We start from the raw sequence: 18,040 nt of genomic DNA, 5'->3' as shown, positions 1-18,040 counted from the left end.
ATCGCTCTCGCGGATGTCAAACACTGATCGATCTGCGCCTTACGGACGCTGATGAGTTTAACCCCTTAGGTATCGAAATTTGGTACCGAACGACGAAACGTTTTTCGATACTCGATGGTATCGAGGCAATTCGGTCGGTGTCTAAAAAGTATCGAACTCGATACCCAGCCCTATATACTGATGTCGTTTTCTGCACGCTGGTCGATAAATATGAAAGAAGTGAGTTCGGCTCAGAGCAAGCTTTCCTGCAGTGAACAGAACGAACGTTGTTCTCTGATCTCTGTGCTTCAGACGTGTGCGCTGCACGCAAACAGAGCGCAAGTTCTTCCCTTCCTGCACTTAAATCGTTCAAAATCACACTAAGATGTGAACGCAGGAATGGTTAAGCGGGACTGAAATGCAGGCGTGTGAGTGGATGTAAGGTGCGTGGCGTACCCGGGCCGTCTGGCCTGAAGGTGGCGCTGCAGCTCTGCTGGAGGAGGCGGAGGAAGGAGGTTTGGAGCCGTTAGCCGTGTTAGCCGCTCCAGACGAGTGAGAGAAGCTGAACTTGAAGCTGCCGCTTGCTGTCCGCTTGGGCTGGTTCTCCTTGTCCTGACTCTCTTTCACTGAAACCAAACAGACTCACGGGAAATACAAGGCACTTCCAGATTATAAGCTTAGAGTTATCATGCCTCATTTAAGACCTTTTAAACACATTAAGACCACGTAAAGATAATTTAAGAAATAAATTGAATGGAACACAATACATCAATATGGTCTTTTAACAAATGTCTTATTAGTAACACTTCAAAGTCTGAAAAATACAGATTCCAACAGATCTCCATTACTTTACAATAAAATAAAAAGCTTGAATAGCTCTGCTCAAAACACTAAAACATGGAAATAAATTTACTGTAACTTCTGAACACCCGAATGTCTACAGATTCTTAAAGCAAGATCTGTTTACTGGAGAAGCATCATGGCAAAAGTATTCAAAGAGAAAACAAGTTTTTGTTCCCCACTGACAGATATTTGCTCTGGTTTGAGACAAACTCAATTTAGTTTAATTTACCAGAAAACAAAACTTTACATCTCCAGCCAATGTGTCTTGATTTAAGGATATTTAGGTATTCGTATTGGAAAACAAGACCAAATACTGAGGAAGAGATTCATTTTAGCAGTGAATGCAACATTTAAGGCCATATTCAAGACTCTAATTTAAGATCTTCATTTGTAGAAGAGTGAATAAAGATCACTGCAGGATTAAGAGTGCACACGTACCTTTCTCGCTCTCCATGAACGTCCCGTAGTCGCTCTTGCTCTTGTCTGTGACACCCTCATCTTCCTCGTCTTCGTTCAGCCACGTGTCCTCGTCCTCCTGGAAGGAGCGGCCGTCCCTGCGATACCTGAGAGAGGATACCTTTCACACACACTCCGCTTGCAGTGCGATCCAGCAGAAAATGCCAGTATCGGAGCGATACCAGTACTGAGTATCGGATCGGTGCATCCCTACTGTTAACGCAAGACAAATAGGCTATATGCTGCGTTTAAATGTGTTGCCACTTGCTTGAGCGACTTCATAATATACAAATCTAGAAGTCAAATGTATTGAGTAATACATTGTTTACATTTATTGAGTTTAAACGTGAATGTCTATGAAAGATTGTATTACTGTACTGTGATAAAAGAGAGACACAATGCTGAGAAAGCATTTTCAGAAGCAGCGTCTGGATTTGAAATCAGGATAAATGTTGTGTTTGTGGATCAGAGCAGCGGAGCCGACGGAGTGTGTGTGAACCCGGCGTCAGTCAGTGTTTCTGGATGAAGGCACCTGCTAAATCCTCGGCTCTGCCGCTGCTTCTCCTGCTCGTAGCGGCCCTTCAGGCCCTTGAAGGTCTGCACGTACTCGATGGACTCCAGCGCCGTGGAGAAGTTATCCACGATGTGTGCAATCAGAGATCTGATGTCCTCCTGATGACGGAAGCACAGCGCTCAGTAGGGTTGGGTCTCGTTTAGGGCTGTGCAATGAATCGTCTGCGATTATGAATGTGGTTTTGTGTAGCTTGTCAGTGAACTACGGGTCTGTGTAGTAAATGCTGCTCCATCTGAAAGCAGGTGATGGAGATTTACTACTAATCACAGAACCGCTTTACTGACGAGATGCGCAGGACTATCACATGCGATTAATTGCACAGCCCTAGTATCGTTTGAATTTGATCAATTCCAATTCTGATTCCGATTCCAATGTGGTTACAAAAATGAAGTCAAACATTTAGATATCAAACATATTTATTCTGTCTCTCTTTTTGCAAAACATTTAAATTGCTGCTGAATACCATTAACAAACATCAGCCGGCTGCATAAAAACTGGACTCGACTAAGCTGTTTTTGTGCAAAATAGAGCTGCATGATAAATTGAGACAAATACATTTTTAACAGCCCCTTTCCACCACCTAAAAATAAAAGATGCGCACACTGGAATTGAGAGGTGGAATTTAAATTTAAATTTCACAACAAGTGTCCGGTTCCTGACCTTAAGTATCCCATTCTGGAATTGGAATTGATTTTGGATTCGCAGTCCTAGCGGGTCAGAGGAGACTGCACTCACCACTCTGATGAACTCGAAGAGCTCGATGATGGCCGAGTTCAGCAGGTTGTATCTGGTGCCGTTGTCCAGCAGCGCATTGATGACCGGCTCGAACAGGTTTCCTTTCACGATGTAGCGGTTGTAATACTCGTCCTTCAGGCCGATGATTCTCCTCATGAAGCGCAGCGCACCTGCACAATCACATGAGCAGCTCACAATCATCCTGCATTACTAACGCTGCTGTTACCGTCTGATCACTCAAGGCCAGCTGTTACTGAAGATCAAACGCACACACACGCATGATCAGTTATCACTGTGGTTCACACTAGGGATGCACCCAATGTTAGGCAACCAACATTATTTGGCTGAAAATAGCAAATGAGAAGGTGTCGTTTTATTAGGCTATTGTTGCACGTTTCTTTGTGAAAGTGAAATATAACAAAACTGAATTGACATTTTAAAACAAACCCCAAATCAAATAAGCAAGTTACACAAATAAAATAAATATCTTCATATAAACAAACTAAGGTGTTGTCTGTGCTCTTTCCATTTAAAATTAGAGGAAACCACTGCATTTTAATCATGATCCAAACAAAGATGCAGCATGAGCAAGTTTTTAATCTAAATTAGACTTAGTCTGAAGCAAAAAACTATACTACATAAAGCATATCTGAATGAAACAGCAGATGAGCTGAATGAGATGCAGATTCACTCTCTGCCAGCAGGTGGCGCTTAAGAACAGCAATAATTTTCATGAATGTATTTTACAACAAAACAAAGAGCAATGTAATATTTGACCAGATTTAGTCCTACACTTATTCACTTATATTTGTTCCCCACTAAATAATGTTATTTCACTAAATGTTTAGATTTGATCAAATTACTGTGCACTCATGATTTTTCTAGAAATAGTTTTGCTGCTGAATTATTCACTAACCTAGTTTATAATAGTATTTTTGTCATAGGTTATGATTATATATATTTTTTTCAATTGTTATTTGTCTTTAAAATGAAGTTGTCTATTTAGTAGATTGTGTTTAACACACAAGAGTGATGATCAAGTCAACACACTGAGGTATAGAAATTCTACACTTATTTAAAAAAAAAAATCTGCTGGTATCTGATCGGTATCGGACGATATTCTGAATTTTTGGTATCGGATCGGTTCTGGAAAAAAAGGTATCGTGCATCCCTAGTAAAATGTAAAGTATTTCTGTGATGTGCAGCTGTATTTTCAGCATCATTACTCCAGTCTTCAGTGTCACATGATCTTCAGAAATCAGTATAATATACAGATTTTTTGTTTGCTGAATAATATGCTGATTTGCCGTTTAAAGTGTCTAGTTTTCATTCTTATATGTCTTTAGCCAATCACATGCCCGATTCAAGAAGAGGGTCTCAATTTGTTTTACTAACTTATTAATTTTAAGTTAAATTGTGCTTTGTTGGTATAATGTCTGCTAGAATGTTAAAAAATCTTTAGTGTTAAATATTTTTAATTATTCTGTAGTTTATTTTTTTGTTGAAAACAGTAAAAAGCACATTTTGGCTACTTTATGCAATGGTGAAAAAATTAGCAAAATGCATGGGGAAAACACGCGCTCGGTTCAGTGTTTCATTTCGTTCGGTTTGGGACAGGAATTGTAATTTGGGTCATCCCTAGTTCCCTGACGTGAGGATACTCACAGAGCGCCAGGAAGCTGTGCCTGGAGTTCATGAGCGTCAGCACCCTCCTCAGCAGGTCTCTGGTCATGATGTAGCTCTTGATGTGGTACGTGTGATGCTCCACGCAGAAGGTCAGCAGCTCCAGGATCAGAGCCAGCAGCTGCGCCGTCTGGAAGTTATCTGACACACAGCACACAGACAGGCTAGAGGTCTTCACGGATCCACTTAGATCCGAGAGCGGGTTCGGGTCCAAAACCTCTACGAGTGCCTCAGACACGGGTCGGGTCTCGGATACTTTAAAATAAATGTGCTTTTTTCTGAGTGTGCATGCAGGGCTTCTTGTTTTTTGTGCGCAGAAGCCCTTCAGCGGAGATGAGGTAAATAACGTTGTTAAATCCATGATTTATTAGGCTATCCAGTGTTTCCCCTAGGTTTACAGCTTTGGGGGGGGATGAGGATGATTGACGCGCGCTCTCTGTCCGCTCGTGGGAGTGTGCTCACCTGTGTAGGGCCCAATGAAATCGGTTTTATTTTTTGAATTAAATTTTATTAATCAAAAAGCATGTCTAATTAATTAAAATCATGAAACATACAATTTCACAATCTTATTAAAGGTTTAAAAAAAAAAAATGTTTTATTTTTTTCTCACCTTATGTTTTATTGTTACCAATTTCTCTCTTTTCGCATGTCTAATGTATTTAAATTCTTCTGGTTATCAAATGAAGGCATAATACATTTCATTTATCTTTTAATTATTGAAAATTTAACTTTTTTTGGCAAACAAAGGGGATTTCCTATAAACAATAAAACATGGAAATGTTGTGTGATTATTCCATAAAAATTGAAGTTTTAATAATTTTAGTAGTACTACTAATAGTATCATGTGCATTCTACTGAACAATATCTCTGGCACAGTGTCTTCAAGTTAAACCGAACTTTCACTTTGACGGGTTGCCGTGAATATCTTTACATTAGTGTGTGATATGAGGCTAGTTTTACTCAAATGAAACAGAAAAATGCTCATGAAGGTCCTCCCGGAACGCCCCGCTGCGCTGTATCTTGCTCTCTCATTGGCTGTAGGTCATCACTGATGTATGTTTCAGTCAGAACTCATTGCACACAGCGTGATTGTGAATCGCCGACAGCTCCAGATATTTAGCATGCCAAATATTTCACGGGTGTCTGCGATGCATTGGCGATTCTCTCAGATCGCGTCTTTGATAATTCGCACTGCGTGATTGTCACTCGCGTGAATGAGCACCGATTTGCTTCTGATTTCGGGCATTTGATGGCGATTTCGCAAAACCTGTCGCAGAGTGAAAATCAGAGCTAAAATCATGCAGTGTGAACACGACAAACAAAACTGTGCATCTGCACCATTCACTAACACAGACACAGAACATGCAGGATTCATGTTTAAATAGTCTGTTTATGGCTTAATATTTACAGATACTAGTCCATATTTAAGTTTAATCACCTACTTTTGATTAATTCATTTAAAGTTTGACAAATTCCGTGACATTCCACGTAATGCAGTAAATTCTATTTTTATGACTGGATATTGCGATTCGGTCCTTGTTTTCCGCATCGCAGAAATCAAAGAGCCCTACATGTGAGTGCGTGCATGTGTGTGTGTGTGTGTGTGAGAGTGCGTGCATGTGTCTCTCTCTCTGTGTGTGTGTGCGCGTGTCTCTCTCTCTCTCTGTGTGTGTGTCTGTGTGTGTGTGTGTGTGAGAGAGAGTGTGCGCATGTGTCTGTGTGTGTGTCTCTCTCTCGTAGTGTGACTGTGAGTGTATGCGTGTGTCTCTCTGTGTGTGCGCGCGTGTGTGTGCGTGTGTGTGCGCGTGGGCGTGCGCGTGTGTGTCTGTGTGCGCGTGTCTCTCTCTCTCTCTGTGTGTGTGTCTGTGTGTGTGTGTGTGTGAGAGAGAGTGTGCGCATATGTCTGTGTGCGCGTGTGTGTGTCGCTCTGCGTGTGTGTGTGTGTGTGTGTGTATGTGTGCGTGTCTCTCTCTGTGTGTGTCTCTCTCTCGGAGTGTGTCTGTGAGTGTATGCGTGTGTCTCTCTGTGTGTGCGCGCGTGTGTGTGCGTGTGTGTGCGCGTGGGCGTGCGCGTGTGTGTCTGTGCGTGCGTGTCTCTCTCTCTCTGTGTGTGTGTGTCTATGCGTGCGTGTCTCTCTCTCTCTGTGTGTGTGTGTCTATGCGTGCGTGTCTCTCTCTCTCTGTGTGTGTGTGTGTGTGTGTGTGTGTGCGCGAGCTCTATGTGTGCGTGTCTCTCTCTCTCTGTGTGTGTGTGTGTGTGTGTGTGTGTGCGCGAGCGATACAGAGAGCAGAGGAGAATTGTAAATGCGCGACCATGTACAGACAGAAATGACATGCCATCGTGTAAATAAAATAAATAACATAAGGCTATTTACCGGTAGTTTGTTCTATAGGAAAGGTAACCTTGAATGACTTCTGTTGTGATCTGGCACTATAGAGAAATTAAAATTAACTCCACGTGCGTTTGCACGCGCTCTCCTTTTATACCCGCGGGGGGGGGGGGGGGGGGGGGGGGGGGGGACGCCCCTTGAAAATCTCAGAATCGATGCCGAATCATTTCTCCATTCATTGATTTATTTTCCCAGCACTACTCGGACTCGGGTCTAATTTCATCAGGGTCTGTCTCGGGGCAGGTCTTTCTTTAAAAACAGAATTCATGCAGGTCCCGAGAAGACCTCTCGAGCAGACGGGAGAGGAGCGAGTTCAGGTGAGAGGAGACGGTACCTGGACACACGGGGTTGGGTTTAGCCGCTCCCTCCGTCAGATCTGTGGACAGACAGACACGTGTTGATATGTGCGCTCACAGACGGCTCACTGCAGCAGCAGAGCAGGTGCGTGTCTCACCTGGGTCCTCCTCGTCGGTGTTAGCCAGCAGTGGAGCCGTCAGCACGTGCATACAGTACTTGTAGAAGAAGCTCAGGAACTCACTCTTCTCTGCTTTCTGTCCAAACACACACACACACACACACAGAAGTGACTGAGGATGCTCTTCTGCTCGTCCAGGCACAAGTGTGAACTTTGGGAAAGGGAGGTGAGTTTCTGGCAAGTCAGAAGTGAAAGTGTTAGCTGTGAGAGCGTGTCAGGCTGTACTCACGCTGGCCGGAGCGAGCATGTTCTCGGGGTCCATGAGGGTCCTCAGGAGCCCCATGAGCTGCACTGCACCGCCCAGCTCCGGGTCCGAATCACAGATCATCTGCTTGATCACCACGTTAATCAGCAGCACGTCCTGAACACAAACACACCCGCTTCATGATGCACTGTGACTTCAACTCTTAAATCCCAAAATTAGATCTCTTTATCTGAGCTGTTTTCAACTGACAGGCGAATAAGGCCAGACTAAACATGGTTGTAGCAATGCTTCAAGTCTCACATTTTACATTCTGGTCATTTTATCACGAAGCCATTTCGGTGCTCTTTATTGTGTTGTGACAGATCCCTGTATAGACGTCAAAATACAGAATGATGTTTTACTTAGCCTGTTAGTGATGTCTTAATGGTTTTATGTATGTCTGAATAAATCCGTCATGAGAGCAAGAGTCATTCTGTAAATGATTTCAGCAAGAAACTCCATTATCTCTGTTCCTGTATTTTTGTATTCAGTCATTACTTCACCAGCATAAATATGGAGAACGCGTGGACCAGCCTTAATATTCACATATAAACACTGATCAGCACACACACACACACACACACACACACACACACACAAGTACAGCTGAGTGTCCATTAATGAAGTTACATGTTGATCAATGATTATAAACGCCTAGATTAAAACTGTGTGGACTGCACAGCTCCATTTATATGGATTTCTTTTACAATGTTACTCTTTTTAATGTGTGGAATTCTGGAATTCTGCTTTGTCTTTCAGTGAATGGACAACAATAAAAAAAATATCTTCATTTGTGTTGTGAAGATGAACTAAAGTCTTGTGTCTGGAATGATATGAACGAGAGTAAATGACGACCATTTTCAGTTTTGGGTGAACTATTTCTTTAAGACAAAAGCGACACTGCCTGAAATATTTCTAAATGAATTAATCCAGAGCAGAGTGGAGCTGAGAGCTTGTGAATCAGAATCTGCATCAACACTCAGCACCAGTAGAGCATTAAACAGCAACCGAACCGCCACAGATGAGGAACTGCTGCTGTATTTCAATGATCTGCAGCTCATCAATCCATGACACATCCACACTTCAGCTCTGATCCACATCAATGTCTTTATCCTGCTCATGCTCATACGTTACACAACATTACACAGTCACATCGTCTGGCCCTCACGCCAAACATCTGCTTATTGTTAAACAAGAGCTGGAGTGATTAGTTAGACGCGTGTATAACGTCTGCAGGGCTCTCTCCTGCTCTGAAGCACAGGTTCAGTGCTGCGGTCACACACAGAGAGACGCTGATACTCACGTCGTCGGCCTGCTGCGGCTCCTGCATGATGAACTCGCGCACCACAGACGGACTGAACTCCACCAGGTAAGAGAAGATGTCCATGGCTGCAGACTTCACCTGCTCGTCCTCCATGCCCTTCAACAGAACACACACACATCAGCCGAGCGGAGGACAGGAGCGCCTCACTCACCATTAGCGAGGGGCCAGATCTCATCTTTTGACATATACCAGTAACAATTCTCCCCACGGTAAGAATTAGTCTTCCTGTGGTGATAACGACATGTTGACATTTCTGTGTGACATGGCGGACGTGAAATTGAGGAGGAGTTTATTGCTAAACGGGGAGCTCCTTCTTCAATCTGGAACTGGTTTAGTCAGGGCTGTGTAGTGCACAAAAAATCTGTCTGAATAAATGTACTACAGTAGCACATGTGTGATACAGTTCTGCATGTGTATGAGTCTGTTTACAAACCTGTTGTCCAACAAAGATATAATTTATTGACATGCTTTTTCTCCAAATTAAATTCATAACAGTTGAGTGTTTGAAATAACTTCTTTTTGTGACCAGATGTGGTTTCATATCACAGAATGATAGTATTATATACAGTGATAAAGGCTATCTCGATTTGCATTGCATTATAAATATACTTTCCTTATAAAAATACCAAAGATTGCTTGAAGAACACATACCATATAATTTGTGCAATCGTATGCTTATTGTCTTCAAGTTTCCCCAGTTAAAATTTCTCTATTTGCGTTTTATTCAGCGATATCTGGATGCCTTTGTCCATATTAGAGATTTCCAGGAGCGTTGTCAGTGTTCTTGTCATCTGTATACATGGAGTTTCTGTGCAAGAGCGCCCTCCGGCTTCCAGTATGAATTAAACCGTCTTTACGTGTGTACTCAGTAATGCTCGCACAACACCATATTTTGGGTAAAAATAGGAAACATATTACTTTTCTCTAAAGAAACAGGATTCCCTGAATTATCATCATTGATATCGTTATTGCAATAAATACCAGAAATTATTGTGATATATTTTTAAGCCCATATCACCCAATCCCTACTCACCATCACGATCTCCAGCGCCGGTAGGATGCCCAGATTGGCCAGCGTTTTGAAGAAGGCGTCTCTGTTCTGTGGCTGCAGCGTTTGTGAGAAAGCACAGAACTCCTTGAAGAAGTTCACCTGCAGACGTAGAGAGGACAGGCGTGAACCCCTGGCGTGTGTGTGTGTGTGTGTGTGTGTGTGTGTGTGTGAGTGTGTGTGTGTGTGTGAGTGAGAGTGAGTGAGTGTGATGTACCAGCTCTCTCCTCTTGCTGTCCTCTGTAGCTTCATCTGTGAGCTGAGCAAACACCTCCGTCAGGAACTTCTCATCCTCCTGAAACACACACAGAGCATTACACACACCGCAGGAGAGCAGCACTGACACACACACACACACACACACACAGCAGGAGAGCAGCACAGCAGCACTGACACACACACACACACACACACACAGCAGGAGAGCAGCACTGACACACACACACACACCGCAGGAGAGCAGCACTGAAACACACACAGACACACACAAACACAGAGCGTTACACACACCCCAGGAGAGCAGCACTGACACACACACACACACACACACACAGCAGGAGAGCAGCACTGACACACACACACACACACAGCAGGAGAGCAGCACTGAAACACACACACACACACACACAGCAGGAGAGCAGCACTGAAACTAGAGATTGACCGATATATCGATTTACCGATATTTTCTCCGATATTTAAGCATTTTACAATAATTGGATATCGGTTTTGTAATATCTGATTCACAGATAAACGCCACCATCTTGTGCATGTTTTGAGAATTGCGCGCAGGATCACCATTGCAGCGCATCCGAGGGGAAACAAGACAACAACAACGGCGTGCACGGGTACTTGATTTACTGTAGTTAGTAAACTTTAACATAACAGCCATTAATGCACAAATGAGATGTATTACATAAATGCCTGATATGCAGTTTATGCAGCTTGGCTCGACGAACTCACGGATTCACGTAAAATAATTCCTCAAGTCCTGTCCCAATAAAGACGTAACTTTGCGTGAATTAAATAATACAGCCATGAATGGGTGCATGTTGGAAATAAAAGTGCCGAATTTAATTCGCTCTCTGTTGTCTGTGCTCATCATTAGTCTCGTGAAGCCGCTTTCATATTGCTGTTCACTCACCGGGTTGATGTGGTTGATGCTCAAGCACAGCCACCGCATGTAACTTTTAACACGATTCACTTGTTTAAAACACCCTAAATTGTATTAACATTTACTATATAACCATTATTTCGCTAATAAACATCTAAATAGATACAACTCTATGGAAATGAATTATTTATTATCTCCGCGAGCGATCGCAGTTTGAGTATAGTTCTGTGTAAATGCACAGATAAACCGTGCTGTCAGCAGGCATTTCATAATCACAGCCGTTCATAGATCATCATTACTGATGTCTACATTAATAATATAATAAAATTCGATATGAATACCCCCACATTTCTGCCACAGTACCACGGTGCAGTTGTTACTACAGTAAACTCATGGTAAAAGATGCTGATTTGTAGATTGAAAAGTCTTAAGTCATTTGTGTTCCTCACTGAATGCAAGCGCTTCACACTGGATCTCACAGCGCTGTTTAGTGTCGCATGACCGAGACTCATCAGCGAGTAAACGCATCTGCTCTAGTGAGCTCGCAACCGCTGTGCTGCCGTTTGAACTTTGAGCCAAGTGGATAGACGCTCCATGTGGCGCAGGTCAAATGAGCAGTAGGGCTGAAACGATTAGTCGACATAGAAATATTTTTGTTGTCGAGCAGTTGCTTGATGTCATGTGAGCTAATGTAAGAGCCTGCAGTAATGCAGTTTGACCACTGTAGCGCAATATTGTAATTCAGCTCTTCTGATGCATTTCAAGAGAAGACGACACACACAGCAGCGCTTCAGAGCAAACGCAGCCGAACCGGAAGCTGCTGAGTGGCGTTTGGATCAATATGTAAATATATGCCGCACGCTTTCCTCTCAACAACACAAAAAACTGACCGCAGTGAGAAAGCAGCAGTTAAGAAAGCATCGGATTACAGTGATATGATGAGAGATCAAAGCTTGCTCTAGCTCAGGACTGTTTTGATTATCATAACCCTAGAAGGTATTTTAAGAGAAATTAAGTTGTGAATAAAACCGTTTATCCAAAAATAAAGCGTCTTATCGCTTACCTTTATTTTGATTCTTATCCATATGACTTGCAAAGGGAGATGTTAGGCAGAATCATGTCATTCAGTTACTTTTTCATATAGCTAATTAAATGGTGAATAAGAGTTTCTCTGTCTATCATCTCATTTTGTGCGGCAAATATATTTATTTGTATAAATTAATTGCAAAATAATTGTAATTACATAATATGATTTTCAAAAGCTGAAGTGATTACCTTTATTCATTTATTAGAATGTATTAACTCAATATTTTAACTAATTGTAAAAGCTGAATAATCAAAGTCTACTGATTAATCAGTGAAATAATCGACGATTGTTTGATTAATCGATTATCAAAATAATCATTTGTTGCAGCCCTAATAAGCAGCGCTGTTTTGTTCCGCTTTTGGTGCATTAAACATTATATCAAACATTTATTGAACTCTTGTTATCGTTTTATCTCGGAAAACTATATTGCAATAATATTGGTTGTGGTTTTATCGCCACTGCAGGTCACGTCAAATCTTCTGTACATGGGGGGAATCTGTCATGCTTTTTTCAGGATTTATTGATGAATGAAAACTATGTGATTCATCGTGCAGCCTTAATGAAAACTTGTGAACAGTGTTTATTCAAAATAGAAATCTTTTCTAACCATACAAGTCTTTACTATTACTTTTTATTAATTTAACACATCCTTGTTGAATAAAAGTATTAATTTATTTCAAAAAAAGAGATACTGACCCCAAACTTTTGAAAGGTATTGTATTGTTAAAAAATGATTGCCATTTTAAATAAACGCCGTTCTTTTTTCTTTTACTCTTTATTCATCAAAGAATCCTGAAAAAAGTATAACAGGTAATAAAATAAAATAAAAAATTAAACCGCACAACTGTTTCCAAAAATGATTATAAATAAGCACATATGATTTCTGGAGAATCATGTGACACTGAAGACTGGAGTAATGATTCACCAGCTTCGCATCACAGAAAAACATTATATTTGAAAGTATATTAAAACAGAAAACCATTATTTTGAAAATTGTGATACCAGTAATACTGCACAATATTACGGTTTTGTTCTGTATTATTGATTAAATAAATGAAGGCTTGATGAACAAAAGATTTGCAATGTTTAAAACATTAAAATAGAAATGTTTCCAAACTTTTGACCAGTACTGTACTCCTGTATGATAACAGAAAGCTGGCTAGCAGAAAGAGCATCACAGCTTGAGCTAGTTTATACCTCATAAATTGTCACTGAAATAGTGCTAACTCACTTAGATTTTTCATATCTTGATTTTACTGGCTAGCTAGCTACTGTATAAACACTTTTTGGTATTTACTAGTTAAACTTGAATCCCATAGATCAAATATATTTAGAATATCAAAACGTAGATGAAGTCTTTGGGCTCAAATGCGGCAAGCGTGGCTTCAGAGAAAGTGCAGGGGAATCATCTCTTAGGTGACCAGAGGGGACTGTGTGTGGGGAGGGTCATTTTTAGACTTCTTTTTTTATTATCATCTCACCTAAATGTTTGTTCCAGTCTATGGTTTGTTCAGTCAGTATATTTGTTTTTACAATGGTATAGCCTTTAGTTGCACAGTATATTACACACAGCACAAGGAAGTTTTAAACATGTTTTTGTTATATTCATGTAATTTATATGAATACTTACCAGGATGGACATTTTGATATTGTGTATGCAGGATTTAAGAAATGATCTGTTCATGTTATGGAGGAAAGCACGGTGCGTGTAGGGGGTGTGGCCTCAATAGCCCTGCGGTAAACAGTGTGCTGTGTGCATGTGATTGAGCAGTGTGTAGGGTAGCAATTAAACTCAAATTGCATTAAATCAGGTTGTTTTAACCAAGATTATGCTGCAAGATTTTTTCTCAACTACATTTAAGTCCCCAGTTCCTGCCATTTTGCAAATTTCCAGTTTATTCCCATTAAATCCCATGGAAAGTTTGCAGTCTTGAAAATTCCCGGAATTTTGCAACCCTAGTCATGAAACTCTAGAACACTTTTTTTTTAGGTGTTAACACATAGGAACAGTTTCTGAGCTTTTCTCAGTATTATTCATGAGAATAAACTCTTATGATCCAATCACTGCGCTGTATTATGCATGAGGTCTTACAGCGGAGAATTTAAATCTGATTCAAACGACATACACACACGATAATCACATGATTATGAAATCTTGCTATGATACTGACAGCTGTTTGTGTAGCTTGTCAATTAAACTCAAATTGCATTAAATCAGGTTGTTTTAACCAAGATTATGCTGCAAGATTTTTTCTCAACTACATTTAAGTCCCCAGTTCCTGCCATTTTGCAAATTTCCAGTTTATTCCCATTAAATCCCATGGAAAGTTTGCAGTCTTGAAAATTCCCGGAATTTTGCAACCCTAGTCATGAAACTCTAGAACACTTTTTTTTTAGGTGTTAACACATAGGAACAGTTTCTGAGCTTTTCTCAGTATTATTCATGAGAATAAACTCTTATGATCCAATCACTGCGCTGTATTATGCATGAGGTCTTACAGCGGAGAATTTAAATCTGATTCAAACGACATACACACACGATAATCACATGATTATGAAATCTTGCTATGATACTGACAGCTGTTTGTGTAGCTTGTCAGTGAACTACGGCTCTGTGTAGTAAATGCTGCTCCATCTGAAAGCACCACATTTAATAACGTTTTTACTCCAAACTCACTTCATAACGTCAGTCGAGTGTTTGAAATAAATCCTTCTGTGAGATGATGTGGCTTCTTACACAGAATAAGACGCGCAACATATTTCATAATATTCTAAGCAGTGATAAAGGCTATGTCGATTAGCATTGCATTATCATAATAAGAACTCAGATAAATCATATAGTTGTGTGTTTATTAGCCACGCTGAATCAGTGAAAGCAGTGAAATCTTCTGTTTATTCAGCTAGTGCTATAGGGATTGCCTGGGTTTCTTCTGCGGGGTGTATTTGGAGTTTCTCTGGCCTTCAGATGGAGATTTACTGCTGATCACAGAACCCTGCTTCACTGACGAGATACACATGACTATCACAGCTTCTGTCTAATCGTGATTGTGATTTATCGTGCAGCTACTCTACTGTCCCGCAGCGCCATAGTTTTCAATTAACGGTGTGAAGCGACGCACCTGCAGCATGCTGACGATCTCCACTTTGTTGAAGAAGATGAAGGAGGACAGCGTGGACAGGAAGTTGTCCTCGAGGACGGAGTGTGTGGGCAGGATGATGTCCTGGATGTACTGCACGCGGTAGGTCTGGTGGATCTTCTGCCGCAGCTCCGAGTCCCTGATGGGGATCACCTCTCTGAAGCGGGCCGTCTCGGTGAGGAACTGGCGGTGGCTCTTGGGCTGCAGCAGTGCCGGCTCGTACTCCAGGCAGCCCACCACGTCCATGATGCAATCGTCGGAGAACATCACCTCCAACAGCGTGGCCTTGTTGAGGAGGAGCAGGCCGCGCACGATCTGGTGCAGCTGCTGAAGGCCCCGGCGGTCCCCCTCCTCCTCGATCGTCCGGAACAGCTGCAGCAGCTTCCTGATGTACCCTGAGCTGAGCAGAGCGAGCGCCAGCTTCTCCCGCCGGACCGGCGACGGCAGCACGGACATCACCAGCTCCTCCAGCTCCTCCAGACAGCCCGGCTCGCAGGGGGGCAGCTCCAGCGGGTGACCGCTCTCCAGCATGTCCTCCAACCGCTCCTCCTCAGACTCGTCCCCGGGGTCCTGCGTGATCTCCACAGACGGATCCTTGCCCTGCACCTGCACACCACACACACGGCCGTCATCTACCAGCACGCCATTTGAAAAGATCCTCCATTGCATTTTGCCCGTGTCGAGTACATTACATTTACATTTAGTAGACGCTTTTATCCAAAGCCACTAACAAATGAGGACAATAGAAGCCATCAATCCAACAAAAGAGCAATGATACATTGTTTGAACTAACTGTTATTGCCTCATTACTATATGCATTTAAGTCACTTTAAAGCTATTCTTCACTTAGGTCTATTTTTATTACCACAAAAAAAAAGAAAGACAGTTATCAGATTACTCGATTATCAGCATAATGATTAGTGAAGGCCCTAAAGATCAGACAGAGACCCACCCAGTTCTTAATTTGAGCTGGATCCTGTTCTGGAAAATGTCAGATTTTGGATTTTTGCGTTCCGGTATTTGTTTTTAAAGATCCGGCATTAACAAGTGCATTAGATCGTGACGTGCATACAAGACGTTTACGCATTAGTGCGTGCGTGCATACAAGACGGAGCGATTGCGGGTTTATGTAGATGTATTTGGAGCATGATTTGTTGATTATGTATTGGTCCTCAAAATATTATTGACCAATCAGCTTTCTTAAATTAAAAATCGCTCTCGTAGATTGGTGCTACGGCTTAACCCACTCTCTCCACTCTTCTGTGAGCAGCAGAACGTTTGGAGAGAGTGTAATAAAACCAGAAATACAAAATAAAGTGAAATATTATAATGTATAAACACTATAAACAGTCTAGTTCCCCTCACTCCAAAACAAATCATTTAAATGTAACGGTATGCAGAACAGATCAAGAATGAAAAAAGTATAAAGCTAAAGAAACCAAAACAAAGTGAAACTGAAAGTACTGTTGGGCTCACGTACCTCTCTCATTCGGCACAAATCCAATGTTTCCATATTCGCAATGTATTTCAATGTTAAACTATTATTTATAATGTAGACCAGGCTTCATGCGTGTTCGCATATCGAAGGAAAAATCCTCGTCACATGCGCAAAAATGTGCTTGGCATTACAGCAGCTGTAGACCGGTTATATATGGACTCTTTATATTGATATGTTTGGCTGACTGTATTTTAATAATAATAATAATTATTATTACTAATAATAAGCATTATTAATATATAATAATGCAATATTAAGCATTATAGTATTTTGATAATGAGACTACAATGGCAAGTTTGAATTGCTAGAATATGTGGTGAGTGTGTGTGTGTGTGTGAGTGTGTGTGTGAGTGTGAGCGTGTGTGTGTACGAGTGTGTGCGTGCAAGTGTGTGTGTGTCCGAGAGTGTGTGTGTGAGTGAGTGTACGAGAGAGAGTGTGTGTGTGAGAGAGAGTGTGTGTGTGTGTGAGAGAGAGAGAGAGAGTGTGTGTGTGTGTGAGTGTGTGTGTGAGTGTGAGCGTGTGTGTGTACGAGTGTGTGCGTGCAAGTGTGTGTGTGTACGAGAGTGTGTGTGTGAGTGAGTGTACGAGAGAGAGTGTGTGTGTGAGAGAGTGTGTGTGTGTGTGAGTGAGTGTGTGTGTGAGAGTGAGTGTGTGTGTGAGAGTGAGTGTGTGTGTGAGAGTGAGTGTGTGTGTGAGAGTGAGTGTGTGTGTGAGAGTGAGTGTGTGTGTGAGAGTGAGTGTGTGTGTGAGAGTGAGTGTGTGTGTGAGAGTGAGTGTGTGTGTGAGAGTGAGTGTGTGTGTGAGAGTGAGTGTGTGTGTGAGAGTGAGTGTGTGTGTGAGAGTGAGTGTGTGTGTGAGAGTGAGTGTGTGTGTGAGAGTGAGTGTGTGTGTGAGAGTGAGTGTGTGTGTGAGAGTGAGTGTGTGTGTGAGAGTGAGTGTGTGTGTGAGAGTGAGTGTGTGTGTGAGAGTGAGTGTGTGTGTGAGAGTGAGTGTGTGTGTGAGAGTGAGTGTGTGTGTGAGAGTGAGTGTGTGTGTGAGAGTGAGTGTGTGTGTGAGAGTGAGTGTGTGTGTGAGAGTGAGTGTGTGTGTGAGAGTGAGTGTGTGTGTGAGAGTGAGTGTGTGTGTGAGAGTGAGTGTGTGTGTGAGAGTGAGTGTGTGTGTGAGAGTGAGTGTGTGTGTGAGAGTGAGTGTGTGTGTGAGAGTGAGTGTGTGTGTGAGAGTGAGTGTGTGTGTGAGAGTGAGTGTGTGCGTGTGTACGAGTGAGTGTGTGTGTGCGTGTGCGAGTGAGTGTGTGTGTGTGTGCGTGTACGAGTGTGTGTGTGTGTGTGAGTGTGTATGAGTGTGTGTGAGTGTGTGTGCGCACGTGTGTGTGCGCGCGTGTGTGTGAGTGAGTGAGTGTGTGTGAGAGTATGAGTGTGTGTGTGTGTGAGAGTGTGTGTGTGTGTGTGTGAGAGTG

At 42.1% G+C, this 18,040-nt stretch overlaps 1 protein-coding gene and 1 long non-coding RNA gene across 3 annotated transcripts in view; one reads left to right on the top strand and one right to left on the bottom strand.

Moving 5' to 3' along the window:
- Positions 1–11,827, top strand: part of LOC107575845 (uncharacterized) — a 14,135-nt gene extending 2,308 nt beyond the window's left edge. Inside the window, exons 2-4 of the long non-coding RNA XR_001607950.1 lie at positions 6,968–6,970; positions 9,038–9,045; positions 11,814–11,827. This is a non-coding gene — a long non-coding RNA (uncharacterized lncRNA). The remainder of the gene's footprint in view (positions 1–6,967; positions 6,971–9,037; positions 9,046–11,813) is intronic.
- Positions 1–18,040, bottom strand: part of LOC107575844 (serine/threonine-protein phosphatase 4 regulatory subunit 3-like) — a 21,279-nt gene that overhangs the window by 431 nt on the left and 2,808 nt on the right. The window contains exons 4-15 of one of the 2 annotated variants that reach the window (XM_016262165.1): positions 15,068–15,691; positions 9,968–10,045; positions 9,736–9,852; positions 8,682–8,798; positions 7,364–7,495; positions 7,114–7,210; positions 6,994–7,035; positions 4,253–4,411; positions 2,588–2,757; positions 1,811–1,950; positions 1,261–1,385; positions 367–605 (exon numbers count right to left, since the gene is read on the bottom strand). In XM_016262165.1, the coding sequence (XP_016117651.1) occupies positions 367–605; positions 1,261–1,385; positions 1,811–1,950; positions 2,588–2,757; positions 4,253–4,411; positions 6,994–7,035; positions 7,114–7,210; positions 7,364–7,495; positions 8,682–8,798; positions 9,736–9,852; positions 9,968–10,045; positions 15,068–15,691 (2,040 nt within the window). The remainder of the gene's footprint in view (positions 1–366; positions 606–1,260; positions 1,386–1,810; positions 1,951–2,587; positions 2,758–4,252; positions 4,412–6,993; positions 7,036–7,113; positions 7,211–7,363; positions 7,496–8,681; positions 8,799–9,735; positions 9,853–9,967; positions 10,046–15,067; positions 15,692–18,040) is intronic. The other variant, XM_016262166.1, reaches the window with a different exon arrangement.

The sequence above is a fragment of the Sinocyclocheilus grahami genome, unplaced genomic scaffold (assembly GCF_001515645.1).
Source record: "Sinocyclocheilus grahami isolate Dianchi unplaced genomic scaffold, SAMN03320097.WGS_v1.1 scaffold2942.1, whole genome shotgun sequence".
NCBI classification, from domain to species: domain Eukaryota; kingdom Metazoa; phylum Chordata; class Actinopteri; order Cypriniformes; family Cyprinidae; genus Sinocyclocheilus; species Sinocyclocheilus grahami.
The sequence above is the reverse complement of the archived record's forward strand: the minus strand, read 5'-3'. Positions and strand labels throughout refer to the sequence as shown.